The sequence below is a fragment of the Bombina bombina genome, chromosome 1 (genome assembly GCF_027579735.1).
Source record: "Bombina bombina isolate aBomBom1 chromosome 1, aBomBom1.pri, whole genome shotgun sequence".
In the NCBI taxonomy this organism is placed as follows: domain Eukaryota; kingdom Metazoa; phylum Chordata; class Amphibia; order Anura; family Bombinatoridae; genus Bombina; species Bombina bombina.
The window spans coordinates 1217235004-1217251563 of record NC_069499.1 but is presented as its reverse complement, the minus strand read 5'-3'; the positions used below and the strand labels follow the sequence as shown (position 1 = coordinate 1217251563).

Below are 16560 nucleotides of genomic sequence, written 5' to 3'. Positions count from 1 at the left end.
AGAATGTAGATAAAAAGTCCCTTTATTCTTAATATGTCTGCTGAAAAAAAGACCAATAGGCACTTAAGAAGCATTGCTGTTTTGATCTGTTGGATTCTCTGTACCATATATTTCAAAGGAGTCTCTATATAATTTGCAGTCTGTTTTGATGGCATGGTAGAGAACTGTGGGTAATATTTTTAATGGTTCACTTTTATTTGATGAATGTCTCCTCTTAGGCCTCAGTGTCTGGTGCTGATTGGACCTCCTAACTTCCGTCCAGCTCTTGTGGATTTTGTGGGAACCTTTACGAAAAAACAGAGCCTGATGATCTGTGGGAATGTTATTATAGTGAGTGTTGAATTTTTACAGTGATAGGTCAAACTACAATTAATGATTTGATTTCTTGGAATCAATGTAAAACCCCAAAAAAGTAAGTTAATGCCATACAGAGCAAGGGAATTCTGGGTTTTATCTCTTGTTACGGAAATTTTAAACTTAAAGGGCCACTAGACCCAAAATCTTTCTCTCAAGGTTCAGATAGAACATACAAATTTAAACAACATTACAATTTACTTCTATTATTTATTTTTCTTCATTTTTAGATATCCTTATTTTAAGAAAAAGCAATACACATGGGTGAGCCAATCACATGAGGCTTCTATGTGCAGCAACCAATCAGCAGCTACTGAGCATATCTAGATATGCTTTTCATCAAAGAATATCAAGATAATAAAACAAATTAGATAACAGAAGTAAATTAGAAAGATGTTTAAAATTGCATTCTCTTTCAAAATCATGAAAGAAAAAATGTGGGTTTCATGTCCCTTTAAACTTTGCTCCTTTAACTATGCTCAGTTAGAAACATAATTGCACCAACTTAACCTGAAGCACTTCATTTAACAATAGAAGGAACAACATTTTGGGGAGGGGAGCATTTTGAAAATATTTTTGAGGGTGAACATTGACACATGTTTGTTTGCCATTTATGCCTTTTATATATAAGATAAATAAAATGTATTTAAGGGACAGTGTACTCCATTTTTTATTGTTTAAAAAGATAAATCCCTTTATTACCCATTTCACAGTTCTGCATAACCAACATGATTACATTAATACACTTTTTACCTCTGTGATTACCTTGTATCTAAGCCTCTGCAGACTGTCCCCTTATCTCAGTACTTTTGACAGACTTGCATTTTAGCCAATCAGTGCTGACTCATAAATAACTCCATGGGAGTGAGCACTGTTATCTATTTGACACAGATGAACTAGCGCTGTTTAACTGAGACAAGAGGCAGCCTTCAAGTGCTTAGAAATTAGCATATGAGCCTACCTAGGTTTAGCTTTCAACAAAGAAGACCAAGAGAACAAAGCAAATTTGATGATAAAAATAAATTGGAAAGTTGTTTAAAAGTGCATGCCCTATCTGAATCATGACATTTTAGTTTTGACTTGACTGTTCCTTTAACAACTTGCAAGCAATGAGTTAAAGGGGCAGTAAACTATATATTTTAGCTCAATAGGTCCCCTTACTACGTGAATATAAATGGAAGTTGTGTTTCAGCACACCAAATGTGCCACCAAACTCCTTTTTAGAGGCATTTTTCCCTTCTGTGCAAGAGGAAGGTACGGCCATTCAGATGCATACTTCATACTGTAATGGTAGAGAGCTCTCAACTGCTTAGCATTGTAGGAAAATATATAGTTTACTGCTTTTCAAGTTACTAAAGCCCCAAACCTGCTATATATAATCCAAACACATACAACACACATACACAAACAACTACTACCTCAGTTACAAGTTTTTTTTTACAAGTTGTGAGCTCAGTTTAAAAGTAAGGTGCTATATCCACTGCACTGGACACTTTAAACATTTTTTTTACAGTTTTCCATTTTATAATTACATTACATGAAGAACAGACTCTAGGTCCATCATGGACACAGGTGTTATTTGTTAACAAACATGCTCTCTATGCAGAGTATATTCAAAAAGGAGATGTTTCTGCTTAAACTATGTACCATAGCCCCTACTTATCAAGTCAACTAGTGAACCTGGCTGACCCTGTTTAAAGGGACATGAAACCCAAAACATTTCTTTCATGATTTAGACAGAGCATACAATTTTAAACAACTTTCCAATTTACTTCTATTATTTAATTTGCTTCCTTTGTTATCCTTAGCTGAAAGGCTTATCTAGGTAAGCTCAGGAGCAGCAAATAACTTAGGCTCTAGCTGCTGATTGGTGGCTGCTTATGTATACCGATTGTCATTGGATCACTCAAGTGTTCAGTTAGAAACCAGTAGTGCATTGCTGCTCCTTCAACAAATGATACCAAGAGAATGAAGAAAATTTGATAATAGAAGTAAACTGGAAAGTTGTTTAAAATTATATGATCTATCCAAATCATGAAAGAAAATGTTGGGGTTTTATTTTCCTTTAACTTATCATTTCACAAGCAAGTGTATTTGCAGCCCGCCCCTACTCTCACAAAATCAATGGGGCAATAATAGGGCTTTGCTGATCATCTAAATAGACGTCTGCTTCTTCAAGGGATATGAAACAGTACTCCTTTAGTAAAAATCAATATGTTAAATCAAAGTAAACATAAAAAGAAAGAGATTCTGTTAGAAACAGCAAACAAGTTAGTTGTTTTCTTACTAAACAAGCGCTTAGAAATTCTCAGTGTAGCCACTGCCTGCAGCTACACAAGAGAGTAGACATTACAGAACTTTAGTTCTACTGTCACATTATTTTTTGCAGCAAAAGTTATTCACTAAGCATGGACAATAGACTGACTACAGCTAGAGCAGATGTCTCTTTGCAATACTTCAAAGAAAAATCTGCTCCTTTACCTTAGAGATCACAGCCTTTTTATGTTGTTGTGACAGGGAGTTATGGACCCTTCATAAATTAAGTTAAAAAAAGAAATAAAAAAATAATAAGTAAAATCCTTTAAAAATGGTGAATAGTACATATTGCAATGATTTCTATTAAGTATAACCCAATGCTTAGTGCCAATAAAAGGGCTGTTATAGTAAAAAAAAATCTGCTCTAAACTTAAAACATACAATTTTAAGACTGTCAACTTTAGAATAATGTGTGTTTTTTCCCCTCAAAGGGAAGCAGAAAATGCTTCTAATCCAGTCAGCAGTGCTAGTCACATGACTCAGATGTTGAACTAGCACTGCTGATTGAATTAAGGGCATATTTCTACTGTGCGTTTAACCCCTTTGAGCAAGGGCTCTTAAGCTGCATCCGCAGGTTGATACAGGAAGGCCAACAATTACATTTTAACTATCAAATTAGCTCCTCTAATTTACAAACGTCAGCATTTCCTATGTTAGATTTTTTTATTAGCATAAATAAAAATGTCTTAGGCTCTTTCTTTTGTGATTAAATCTGCTATAAATATCAAGTAGGCTGATTTTTCCCATAATCCATCTTTATTAAGAAAATAAAGAAAATAACAGTTACATTTGGTGTTGATGCAGCTCCCAGAGTCACAACAATAAACTGTGGATCATAGAGTTTTTCATAACAAGAAAATTAACTCACAAAAAAACATAAAAAATAAATAAATATTCCTATGGGGTCTAGTCACTCGAATCTCAGCACCATAATATAAATATTACTTTCATCTCCCGCTACACAACAAGGCTGTTTGTTTATCTGTTGGCCTGGACTGACCAGTATGGTACCCAAAAAGATAAATCTCAAGTACGCTAATATCATATTAGAAATACAATGTCAGCATACGTTCCAAAATCAAAAAACTCCAGATTCTCAAATATGATGTAAAAGTTATTCTGATCTGAAATGAAAACAAATTCAGTATAAAAAGTTAACTCAATCTGGTATTGGAATTTACTATATAAAAATAATAATGTTACAGATCTATTAATTAGTATACCCACCTCATTATAGGCTAGATTACAAGTGGAGCTGAAAAATGTGTTCACATTGCTCGAGCATACTAATTTCTTTATCGCTTGAGTGATAGTCTAACATCTGCATGTAAAGCTCAGGAGCAACAAATAACCTAGGTACTAGATGCTGATTGGTGGCTGCATATATATAACGATTGTCATTGGCTCACCCATGTGAGCCAGTCAGCAACCAGTAGTGCATTGCTGCTCATTTAACAAAGGATACCAAGAGAACAAAGAAAAATTGATAATAGGAGTAAATTAGAAAGTTGCTTAAAATTGCATGCTCTATCTGAATCATAAAAGAAAAAAAATGGGTTTCATATCCCTTTAAGTCTAAGGCCTCTATTTATCAAAGTCTGGCGGACCTGATCCGACAGTGCGGATCAGGTCCGCCAGACCTCGCTGAATACGGAGAGCAATACGCTCTCCGTATTCAGCATTGCACCAGCAACTCACAAGAGCTGCTGGTGCAACGCCGCCCCCTGCAGACTCGCGGCCAATCAGCTAGCAGGGGGGTGTCAATCAACCCGACAGGTTGATTGGAGCAGCGGTCTTTAGATCGCTGCTTCATAACTGGTGTTTCTGGCGAGTCTGAAGACTCGCCAGAAACACGGGCCGTCAAGCTCCTTTCGGAGCTTGATAGATAGGCCCCTATATGTAACATAAATCCTTTAATTACATAGCATTTTCATGTATTTATGAAAACTATCAAGTGATAATCATTCACCTCTGGACTAAAGCAGTATTTTCTGCACCAGTATAACATTTAGCTCAACTTAATGGGACAGTAAAGTCAAAATGCAACTTTCATGATTCACTTAGAGATAAACAACTTTCCATTGTACTTCTAGTATCTAATTTCCTCCATTCTCTTTGTATCCTTAGTTAAAAAGCATACCTAGGTAGGTTCAGGAGCAGTAATGCACTAATGGGAGCTAGATGCTGATTGGTGGCTGCGGGGTATTAGAATGGCACGGCTAGATTAAAAAGAAAATTTAAGGGCATTTTCATTACAAGTGATTAATTAAACTCCATCTAATATATCGCTTTCATTCCAGATCTGATTATAAAAATGAGAACGTTTACCATCACTTTAAATGTAAAATATTTGTTATTATTGAAATAAATGCATAAAGTGATATGATATATGACAAGGCTTAATAGTGCTAATAGTTTTGCGCTCCACTTGTAATCTAGGCCTGAATGTTTAAACATATCTTGATTTAGGGAATAGGACACAGCAGATCAAGGTGGGAAGTATAAAAGACTTTATTCATGTTAAGCTTGTGATGTGAATGTATTGGATATATGATGTTTAGATATAATTAAGAGCATTTCATAACCATATCAGTTATATTAAAAAAACTTCTCACTGCTTTAATTTCCAGGGGCCACGGAAACAGAAAATCCAAGAACTGAACCCAGAAGGTCACATCAGATGGCTAAATAAAAGGAAAATCCGATCCTTTTACACAGCACTGATTTCTGATGATCTGCGTAGTGGAGCCCAGATGCTAATGCAGGTAAAGCAAAATCTTTTCATGAGATTTATCACAAACTGAAGTTACCAATCGCTATATGTTTAATAGTTTGGTTAGGAAAGAGTATAATCTGTTGGCGCTCTACATATAACTGATAATAATAATTTATATGGATCCCTATGAGACCAACTGGAACTTGTTAGTGGGCGTATTTATTGCCATCCTCAGGTATAGCACAAAGAAAACATTAAAGAAATTAAAAATGTTTTGACTTAAAGGAACATTAAATACATTTTTCCTTTGTTACATAAAAAATAAACATTTTAAAATGTATAAACATTATTTAAGTTTGGGGTTGAACTTTGAATTAGGTGTTTACATTTTCATAACATCATCATGGTCTTTACTAATTATTAATACTTATTGTATTTCTGATTTTTCTCATCACAGGCTACTGGTCTGGGGCAAATGAGACCAAATGTCCTGGTTATGGGATTTAAAAGCAATTGGCAAACCTCTCACCCGAAGAACATTGAAAGCTACGTGGGCATATTACAGTAAGGAAAAGAGCGTGCAAGGAATAGTTGTTATTATACCGTTATTACAACTAAGCTGGCCACCAGTCCCATCCATATGGCCTTAGGCAGTTTCTGTACAGGGCTGTGAGTGGCAAGCTGCCATGTAAAAGGAGTGTCTATGGCAAGAAACATAGATAAAGCACAAGTACATGTGGGCACATTTTAAGTGAGGGCAGGAATTTTAAAAGAACTGATGAGCCAATTCTAGACTTTTCAATAATCAGTTGAGAATTTTTTTGACTCCGACAAGTCCTGGGCAATGAGAAGCAGATATAATCCTCCATGTTTTCAACATTTATATTAGTTTTTCTTATTTTTCTCTTATTTAAGAAACATTGCTTGTTTGTCATCTGATTTATAAAACTAGATCCTACGCAACCCGTTACTGATAGCAACAGTTATACATAAATGTTGCAGAGCTGTTTCTACCAGTAACTGATTGAGAACATTATACACAATTAAGCGCAAGCAGTGTGGCAGCTTACTGTAATACCAAAGGAAAATACTTTTTTAAAGTCCCTCTGACATAATAGTGACAACATCTTTTGGCCACTTGACACACCTGCTGCTGACCCCCTCACATAGCAATGTGTAGCTGGCATAAGCTTGCTTTTGGCTAATAAATATCTGTGTGGAGGCTCAAAATAAATGATCCTCTCTGCACTCTAACCCTAACTTCTACCATTTTTTAACCCACCAAAACAAATAAAAAGTACTGCTCTTCTTCTGAAGCCCCCAGTGCAGTTTAATTCTAATTGTGATCCCCCCACGCCACAGCATAACCTAGTAAAGATCTCCCAAACCCTCTACTTCAACTAGCCCTAGCTGTAACCTACTCACAACAAAATACCCTAACTCTCCCAGACACTGATTATTTGCTCCACTGAGACAGTGGTGAGTACGGTTAATCTGTGCTGGGGAGGTGGGGTGGGCAGCAGAGATCATGGTTAAAGTGTGGAGGGTTTACTGGGCTTTGTGACATTTTTATAATATAAGTATCTGTGTTATAGGGTCAGAAATTCAGCCATCAGATAATGCTATTATTTAGTGACATGCATATAAAGAGCTGTCACTAAATAATAATGATTTATGATCCTCTCAATTAACCCCTTAAGGACACGGCCATTTTTCAATTTCTTTCCCTGAAGGACCAGGGCTATTTTTAAATTTCTGCGGTGTTTGTGTTTAGCTGTAATTTTCCTCTTACTCATTTACTGTACCCATACATATTATATACCGTTTTTCTCGCCATTAAATGGACTTTCTAAATATACCATTATTTTCATCATATCTTATCATTTACTTTAAAAAAAATTATAAAATATTAGGAAAAAATGGAAAAAAACACACTTTTTCTAACTTTGACCCCCACAATCTGTTACACATCTACAACCACCAAAAAACACCCATGCTAAATAGTTTCTAAATTTTGTCCTGAGTTTAGAAATATCCAATGTTTACATGTTCTTTGTTTTTTTTTTGCAAGTTATAGGGCCATAAATACAAGTAGCACTTTGCTATTTCCAAACCATTTTTTTTCAAAATTAGCGCTAGTTACATTGGGACACTGATATCTGTCAGGAATCCCTGATTAACCCTTGACATGTATATATTTTTTTTTAGAAGACATCCCAAAGTATTGATCTAGGTCCATTTTGGTATATTTCATGCCACCATTTCACCACCAAATGCAATCAAATAAAAAAAATTGTTCACTTTTTCCCAAATATTTTCACAAACTTTAGGTTTCTCACTGAAATTATTTACAAACAACTTGTGCAATTATGGCATAAATGGTTGTAAATGCTTCTCTGGGATCCCCTTTGTTCAAAAATAGCAGAAATATAGGACTTTGGCGTTGCTTTTTGGTAATTAGAAGGCCGCTAAATGCCACTGCGCATCACACGTGTATTATGCCCAGCAGTGAAGGGGTTAATTAGGGAGCATGTAGGGAGCATCTAGGGTTAATTTTAGCTTTAGTGTAGTGTAGTAGACAACCCCAAGTATTGATCTAGGCCCATCTTGGTATATTTCATGCTACCATTTCACCGCTAAATGCGATCAAATTAAAAAAAACGTAAAATTTTTCACAATTTTAGGTTTCTCACTGAAATTATTTACAAACAACTTTTGCAAGTATGGCATAAATGATTGTAAATGCTTCTCTGGGATCCCCTTTGTTCAAAAATAGCAGACATATATGGCTTTGGCGTTGCTTTTTGGTAATTATAAGGCCGCTAAATGCCGCTGCGCACCACACGTGTATTATGCCCAGCAGTGCAGGGGTTAATTAGGTCATTTGTAGGGAGCTTGCAGGGTTAATTTTAGCTTTAGCGTAGAGATCAGCCTCCCACCTGACACATCACACCCCAGGATCCCTCCCAAATAGCTCTCTTCCCTCCCCCATCCCACAATTGTCCCCGCCATCTTAAGTACTGGCAGAAAGTCTGCCAGTACTAAAATAAAAGGTATATTTAAAATTTAAAAAAAAATTGTAAAGCATATTTACATATGCAGCTGTGTAGGATCCCCCCTTAGCCCCCAACCTCCCTGAACCCCCCCCCCCAACAGCTCTCTAACCCTCCACCTCTACCTTTCTGGGAGCCATCTTGGGTACTGGCAGCTGTCTGCCAGTACCCTGTTTGCAAATACAAATGTTTTTTTTTTGTTTTTTGTTTTTTTTAAATCCATTTTTTCTGTAGTGTAGCTTCCCCCCCCCACAGACAAATCCCCCACCCACTCCCAGATCCCTTAGATTTATTTTTGTTGGGGATTGTATCCCCCCTTACTGCCAGTTTTATATAATTAATTTGCTGTAGTGTAGCGGTTCCCACCCGCTCCCTCCCCGTGCACGCGCCCACCCACCGGCCCCCGTGCACGCGCGCGCTCCCGTGCGCGCGCCCAACAACCCCGCCCCCGATCCCGCCCCCCTCTCTCTTCAATTTGTCACCGATTGCCGCCCACCCGCCTCCCACGGTCAGCTCCCACCCACCAACGATTGCGGCCATCGATGCCGGTGCAGAGAGGGCCACAGAGTGGCTCTCTCTGCATCGGATGGGGGAAAAAGGTTATTGCAGGATGCCTCGATATCGAGGCATCACTGCAATAACCGTAAAGCGGCTGGAAGCGATCAGGATCGCTTCCAGCCGCTTTAATCCTCAAAGTCGTACAGGGTACGTCGCTGGTCTTTAAAGACCAGGTTGTGTGCGACGTACCCTGTACGACTCGTGTCGTTAAGGGGTTAAAGGGTGTGAAAAATTGCATGTCACTACTATAATGGAATTACCGACAAAAATCTAACTTGCTTAGGATCTGGTTCCTAAAATATTTCCAGGAATACAAGACAGAGCAATATATTGGCTAACTCTGATAATACTTTAAGTTTTTTTTTTTTTTACATATGTGTATTTCACTTAATTGTCAGTACATCTTTCAGAAAACATTAAAATACAGATCAAAATAGGGTTTAAAGTTAAGAACACAGTAAGATAGGTTATATCACACCTAAACATAAGTAACATAATATCTCATTTTGCTGCATATAGGCCAGATAACAAGTAGCGCGCTAATGATAGCATGGCCCGCAATAAACAGTATCCCTGGATTGCACTTACATTAGCGCACAGCTTGATATTACAGTCATTGGTAAATCCCATCTACCAGGTATGGGTTAGCACGGGCGATATCACTCTTGTACAACCTATACTTTCAATGGATTTCGCAACTGCACTAAATAGCTCTGGTATCAGGGGCGGAACTACCATTGGTGCAGCAGGTGCGAAGTCACCAGGGGCCCATAGCAGCCGGTTTATACATAGCTGTGGGCAGAATGTGTACAATCCTAATGCATGGGAGCCTTTAATCAGTGCAGAATGCAGGCATCAGGTCTATCTATCTATCCTCAAAGTGTTTGAAAGTGTGGGTGTGTATATACAGTGTATATATACAGTATATTTACAGTATATATACAGTATATATATATATATATATATATATATATATACTGTATATGTATAGTATGTGTATACATTTATTTCTCTTGTAAGGTGTATCCAGTCCACGGATCATCCATTACTTGTGGGATATTCTCCTTCCCAACAGGAAGTTGCAAGAGGATCACCCACAGCAGAGCTGCTATATAGCTCCTCCCCTAACTGCCATATCCAGTCATTCTCTTGCAACTCTCAACATAGCTGGAGGTAGTAAGAGGAAAGTGGTGTAATATAGTTAGTTTTTTTCTTCAATCAAGAGTTTATTGTTTTTAAATAGTACCGGAGTTGTACTATTTTATCTCAGGCAGCATTTAGAAGAAGAATCTGCCTGCATTTTTTTATGATCTTAGCAGAAGTAACTAAGATCCACTGCTGTTCTCACATATGTCTGAGGAGTGAGGTAACTTCAGAGGGAGAATAGCGTGCAGGGTATCCTGCAATAAGGTATGTGCAGTTTTAAGTTTTTCTAGGGATGGAATTGCTAGAAAATGCTGCTGATACCGGATTAATGTAAGTTAAGCCTAAATGCAGTGATTTAATAGCGACTAGTATCAGGCTTGCTATCAGAGGTATATACTCTGATTAATGTGCAGTATAAAACGTTTGCTGGCATGTTTATTCGTTTTTATATATGCTTTGGTGATAAAACTTATTGGGGCCTAGTTTTTTCCACATGGCTGGCTTGATTTTTGCCTAGAAACAGTTTTCTGAGGCTTTCCACTGTTGTAATATGAGTGGGAGGGGCCTATTTAGCGCTTTTTTGCGCAGTTAAAATTACAGACAGAGACATTCAGCTTCCCTCAGCAGTCCCCTGCATGCTATAGGACATCTCTGAAGGGCTCAAAAGGCTTCAACCGTCGTGTATTGAGGAAGGTAAAGCCACAGTAGAGCTGTGGCAGTTGTTGTGACTGTTTAAAAACGTTTTTTTTTTTCATTTTGTTAATCCGTTTTTTGTATTAAGGGGTTAATCATCCATTTGCAAGTGGGTGCAATGCTCTGCTAACTTGTTACATATACTGTAAAAATTTCGTTAGTTTAACTGCCTTTTTTCACTGTTATTTCAAATTTTAGCAAAATTTGTTTCTCTTAAAGGCACAGTAACGTTTTTTATATTGCTTGTTTAACTTGATTTAAAGTGTTTTCCAAGCTTGCTAGTCTCATTGCTAGTCTGTATAAACATGTCTGACATAGAGGAAACTCCTTGTCCATTATGTTTAAAAGCCATGGTGGAACCCCATATGAGAATGTGTACTAAATGTATTGATTTCACTTTAAACAATAAAGATCAGCTTTTATCTTTAAAAAATTTATCACCAGAGGATTCTGGCGAGGGGGAAGTTATGCCGACTAATTCTCCCCACGTGTCAGACCCTTTGACTCCCGCTCAAGGGACTCACGCTAAAATGGCGCCAAGTACATCAAAGACGCCCATAGCGATTACTTTGCAGGACATGGCGGCAATCATGGATAATACCCTGTCAGCGGTATTAGCCAGACTGCCTGAATTCAGAGGAAAGCACGATAGCTCTGGGGTTAGATGTAGTACAGAGCGGGCAGATGCCTTAAGGCCCATGTCTGATACTGCGTCACAATATGCAGAAGCTGAGGAAGGAGAGCTTCAGTCTGTGGGTGAAATTTCTGATTCGGGGAAACCTGATTCAGATATTTCTACTTTTAAATTTAAGCTTGAGAACCTCCGTGTATTGCTTGGGGAGGTGTTAGCTGCTCTGAATGACTGTGACACAATTGCAGTACCAGAGAAATTGTGTAGACTGGATAAATACTATGCAGTGCCGGTGTGTACTGATGTTTTTCCAATACCTAAAAGGTTTACAGAAATTATTAATAAGGAGTGGGATAGACCCGGTGTGCCGTTTCCCCCCCCCCTCCTATTTTTAGAAAAATGTTTCCAATAGACGCCACCACACGGGACTTATGGCAGACGGTCCCTAAGGTGGAGGGAGCAGTTTCTACTTTAGCAAAGCGTACCACTATCCCTGTCGAGGACAGTTGTGCTTTTTCAGATCCAATGGATAAAAAATTAGAAGGTTACCTTAAGAAAATGTTTATTCAACAAGGTTTTATCCTGCAGCCCCTTGCATGCATTGCGCCTGTCACTGCTGCTGCGGCGTTCTGGTTTGAGTCTCTGGAAGAGGCCTTTCATACAGCTACTCCATTGACTGAAATACTTGACAAGCTTGTTTCTGATGCCATTGTTCATTTGACTAAACTAACGGCTAAGAATTCTGGATTCGCCATCCAGGCGCGTAGGGCGCTATGGCTTAAATCTTGGTCAGCTGACGTGACTTCAAAGTCTAAATTACTTAACATTCCCTTTAAGGGACAGACCCTATTCGGGCCTGGTTTGAAGGAAATTATTGCTGACATTACTGGAGGTAAGGGTCATGCCCTTCCTCAGGACAAGGCCAAATCAAAGGCCAAACAGTCTAATTTTCGTGCCTTTCGAAACTTCAAGGCAGGTGCAGCATCAACTTCCTCTGCTACAAGACAAGAGGGAACTTTTGCTCAATTCAAGCCGGGCTGGAAACCTAACCAGTCCTGGAACAAGGGCAAGCAGGCCAGAAAGCCTGCTGCTGCCTCTAAGACAGCATGAAGGAACGGCCCCCTATCCGGTAACGGATCTAGTAGGGGGCAGACTTTCTCTCTTCGCCCAGGCGTGGGCAAGAGATGTTCAAGATCCCTGGGTGTTGGAGATCATATCTCAGGGATATCTTCTGGACTTCAAAGCTCCCCCCCCCCTCATGGGAGATTTCACCTTTCAAAATTATCTGTAAACCAGATAAAGAAAGAGGCATTCTTACGCTGTGTGCAAGACCTCCGAATTATGGGAGTGATCTGTCCAGTTCCACAGACGGAACAGGGACAGGGTTTTTATTCAAATCTGTTTGTGGTTCCCAAAAAAGAGGGAACCTTCAGACCCATTTTGGATCTAAAGATCTTAAACAAATTCCTCAGAGTTCCATCGTTCAAAATGGAAACTATTCGGACCATCCTACCTATGATCCAGGAGGGTCAATACATGACCACAGTGGATTTGAAGGATGCTTACCTTCACATACCGATTCACAAAGATCATCATCGGTTCCTAAGGTTTGCCTTTCTGGACAGGCATTACCAATTTGTGGCTCTTCCCTTCGGGTTAGCTACAGCTCCAAGAATCTTTACAAAGGTTCTGGGATCGCTTCTGGCGGTTCTAAGACCGCAAGGTATATCAGTGGCCCCTTATCTGGACGACATCCTGATACAGGTGTCAAGCTTTCAGATTGCCAAGTCACATACGGACATAGTTCTGGCATTTCTCAGGTCACATGGGTGGAAGGTGAACGAGAAAAAGAGTTCTCTATCCCCACTCACAAGAGTCTCCTTCTTAGGGACTCTGATAGATTCTGTAGAAATGAAGATTTACCTGACAGAGTCCAGGTTATCAAAGCTTCTAAAATCTTGCCGTGTTCTTCATTCTATTCCGTGCCCTTCGGTGGCTCAGTGTATGGAAGTAATCGGCTTAATGGTAGCGGCGATGGACATAGTGCCATTTGCGCGCCTACATCTCAGACCGCTACAACTATGCATGCTCAGTCAGTGGAATGGGGATTACACAGATTTGTCCCCTCTGCTAAATCTGGATCAAGAGACCAGAGATTCTCTTCTCTGGTGGCTATCTCGGGTCCATCTGTCCAAAGTTATGACCTTTCGCAGGCCAGATTGGACAATTGTAACAACAGATGCCAGCCTTCTAGGTTGGGGTGCAGTCTGGAATTCCCTGAAGGCTCAGGGATTGTGGACTCAGGAGGAGGAACTCCTCCCAATAAATACTCTGGAGTTAAGAGCAATATTCAATGCTCTTCTAGCTTGGCCTCAGTTAGCAACCCTGAGGTTCATCAGATTTCAGTCGGACAACATCACGACTGTGGCTTACATCAACCATCAAGGGGGAACCAGGAGTTCCCTAGCGATGCTGGAAGTCTCAAAGATAATTCGCTGGGCAGAGACTCACTCTTGCCACCTATCAGCAATCCATATCCCAGGTGTAGAGAACTGGGAGGCGGATTTTCTAAGTCGTCAGACTTTTCATCCGGGGGAGTGGGAACTCCATCCGGAGGTGTTTGCTCAATTGGTTCATCGTTGGGGCAAACCAGAACTGGATCTCATGGCGTCTCGCCAGAACACCAAACTTCCTTGTTACGGATCCAGGTCCAGGGACCCAGAAGCGGCACTGATAGATGCTCTAGCAGTGCCTTGGTTCTTCAACCTGGCTTATGTGTTTCCACCGTTTCCTCTGCTCCCTTGACTGATTGCCAAAATCAAACAGGAGAGAGCATCGGTGATCTTGATAGCGCCTGCGTGGCCACGCAGGACCTGGTATGCAGACCTAGTGGACATGTCATCCTTTCCACCATGGACCCTGCCTCTGAGACAAGACCTTCTACTACAAGGTCCTTTCAATCATCCGAATCTAATCTCTCTGAGACTGACTGCATGGAGATTGAACGCTTGATTTTATCAAAGCGTGGCTTCTCTGAGTCAGTCATTGATACCCTAATGCAGGCACGAAAGCCTGTCACCAGGAAAATATACCATAAGATATGGCGTAAATACCTTTATTGGTGTGAATCCAAGAATTACTCATGGAGTAAGGTTAGGATTCATAGGATATTGTCCTTTCTCCAACAGGGTTTGGAAAAAGGATTATCAGCTAGTTCTTTAAAGGGACAGATTTCTGCTCTGTCTATTCCTTTGCAAAAGCGTCTGGCTGAAGTTCCAGACGTTCAAACTTTTTGTCAGGCTTTGGTTAGAATCAAGCCTGTGTTTAAACCTGTTGCTCCCCCGTAGAGCTTAAACTTGGTTCTTAAAGTTTTTCAAGGGGTTCCGTTTGAACCCCTTCATTCCATTGATATTAAACATCTTTTACATAATCTGGACGTGGTCCGTGCTTTGAAGTTTTACTTACAAGCTACTAAAGATTTTCGCCAAACATCTACACTGTTTGTTGTTTACTCTGGACAGAGGAGAGGTCAAAAGCTTCGGCAACCTCTCTTTCTTTTTGGCTTCAGAGCGTAATACGCTTAGCCTATGAGACTGCTGGACAGCAGCCCCCTGAAAGGATTACAGCTCTTTCTACTAGAGCTGTGGCTTCCACCTGGGCCTTTAAAAATGAGGCTTCTGTTGAACAGATTTACAAGACGGCGACTTGCGCATCGCTTCACACCTTTTCAAAATTTTACAAATTTGATACTTTTGCTTCTTCGAAGGCTACTTTTGGGAGAAAGGTTCTTCAGGCAGTGGTTCCTTCCATTTAAGCCTGCCTTGTCCCTCCCTTCATCCGTGTACTTTAGCTTTGGTATTGGTATCCCACAAGTAATGGATGATCCGTGGACTGGATACACCTTACAAGAGAAAACATAATTTATGCTTACCTGATAAATTTATTTCTCTTGTGGTGTATCCAGTCCACGGCCCGCCCTGTCCTTTTAACGCAGGTCTAAATTTTAATTTAAACTACAGTCACCACTGCACCCTATGGTTTCTCCTTTCTCGGCTTGTTTCGGTCGAATGACTGGATATGGCAGTGAGGGGAGGAGCTATATAGCAGCTCTGCTGTGGGTGATCCTCTTGCAACTTCCTGTTGGGAAGGAGAATATCCCACAAGTAATGGATGATCCGTGGACTGGATACACCACAAGAGAAATAAATTTATCAGGTAAGCATAAATTATGTTATTTATAGGTGTAAATATATATGTGCACACATCTATACAGAAAAATACATATGTATGCACACACACACATAACTATATATATATATATATATATATATATATATATATATATATAAAACGAAAAAAAAGAAAAAAGACCACTATTTTCCAAGCACCAGATTATTTACTGAATATAAACAACTTGCACAAGATTTGAAATCAGAATATGAGAAATCAGCTTTTACCATATAAATCAAATGTCCAACCAATAAGTTAGTTCACAGTTCATGTCAGTAGAAATGATCCCATCATAGATTTATTAATGCTGTTGCCATTCATTTGTTGCAAATATTGTTGCAAAGTTCCATCCACATTGCCACATATAAATCAACAATTAGAATTCTTTGAGCTTAAAGCCATCTGTTGGTTTCAACGCGCCCCTTTTGCTACAATTGACTTTTATGTGTGTATCATATCTCATTTTTGTAATCCACATTTGCCATAATGTTAGTGCAGGATAGACATAATTTGTTCAAAGCACATACCCTTTGTGAGCCTCATGGCGCTGCTATTTTCATCAGCCCGTGGCTTATACTCACCGCTCAGGTTTACACGGTATTCAGTCCGCCTGCAGTTAAGCTTCCCAGGGTGCGTGCTCGAACATAAGCATAAGCTATTGTAACGAAGGCACATAATGTCAAAACACCCCTTCAGAAGAGATGAGATCCACTACTTGCAAGGAGCTGTGACAACACATCAGCAGTGAGTAGCTAACAACACCGCTGACACCAAACAGCTACGTGCGTTTCACCTTCCATACACAAGGCTTCATCCAGGTGAATCTGATTGGAGGTTCCCCTCCTCTCCTTTTTAAAGTTTTG

The 16560-nt window shown here is 39.5% G+C and overlaps 1 protein-coding gene across 1 annotated transcript in view; it reads left to right on the top strand.

Moving 5' to 3' along the window:
* The window catches only part of SLC12A3 (solute carrier family 12 member 3), a 311203-nt gene that overhangs the window by 207831 nt on the left and 86812 nt on the right, over positions 1 to 16560 (top strand). Inside the window, exons 16-18 of the mRNA XM_053700267.1 lie at positions 219 to 330; positions 5301 to 5435; positions 5844 to 5950. Coding sequence (XP_053556242.1) covers positions 219 to 330; positions 5301 to 5435; positions 5844 to 5950 — 354 coding nt within the window. The remainder of the gene's footprint in view (positions 1 to 218; positions 331 to 5300; positions 5436 to 5843; positions 5951 to 16560) is intronic.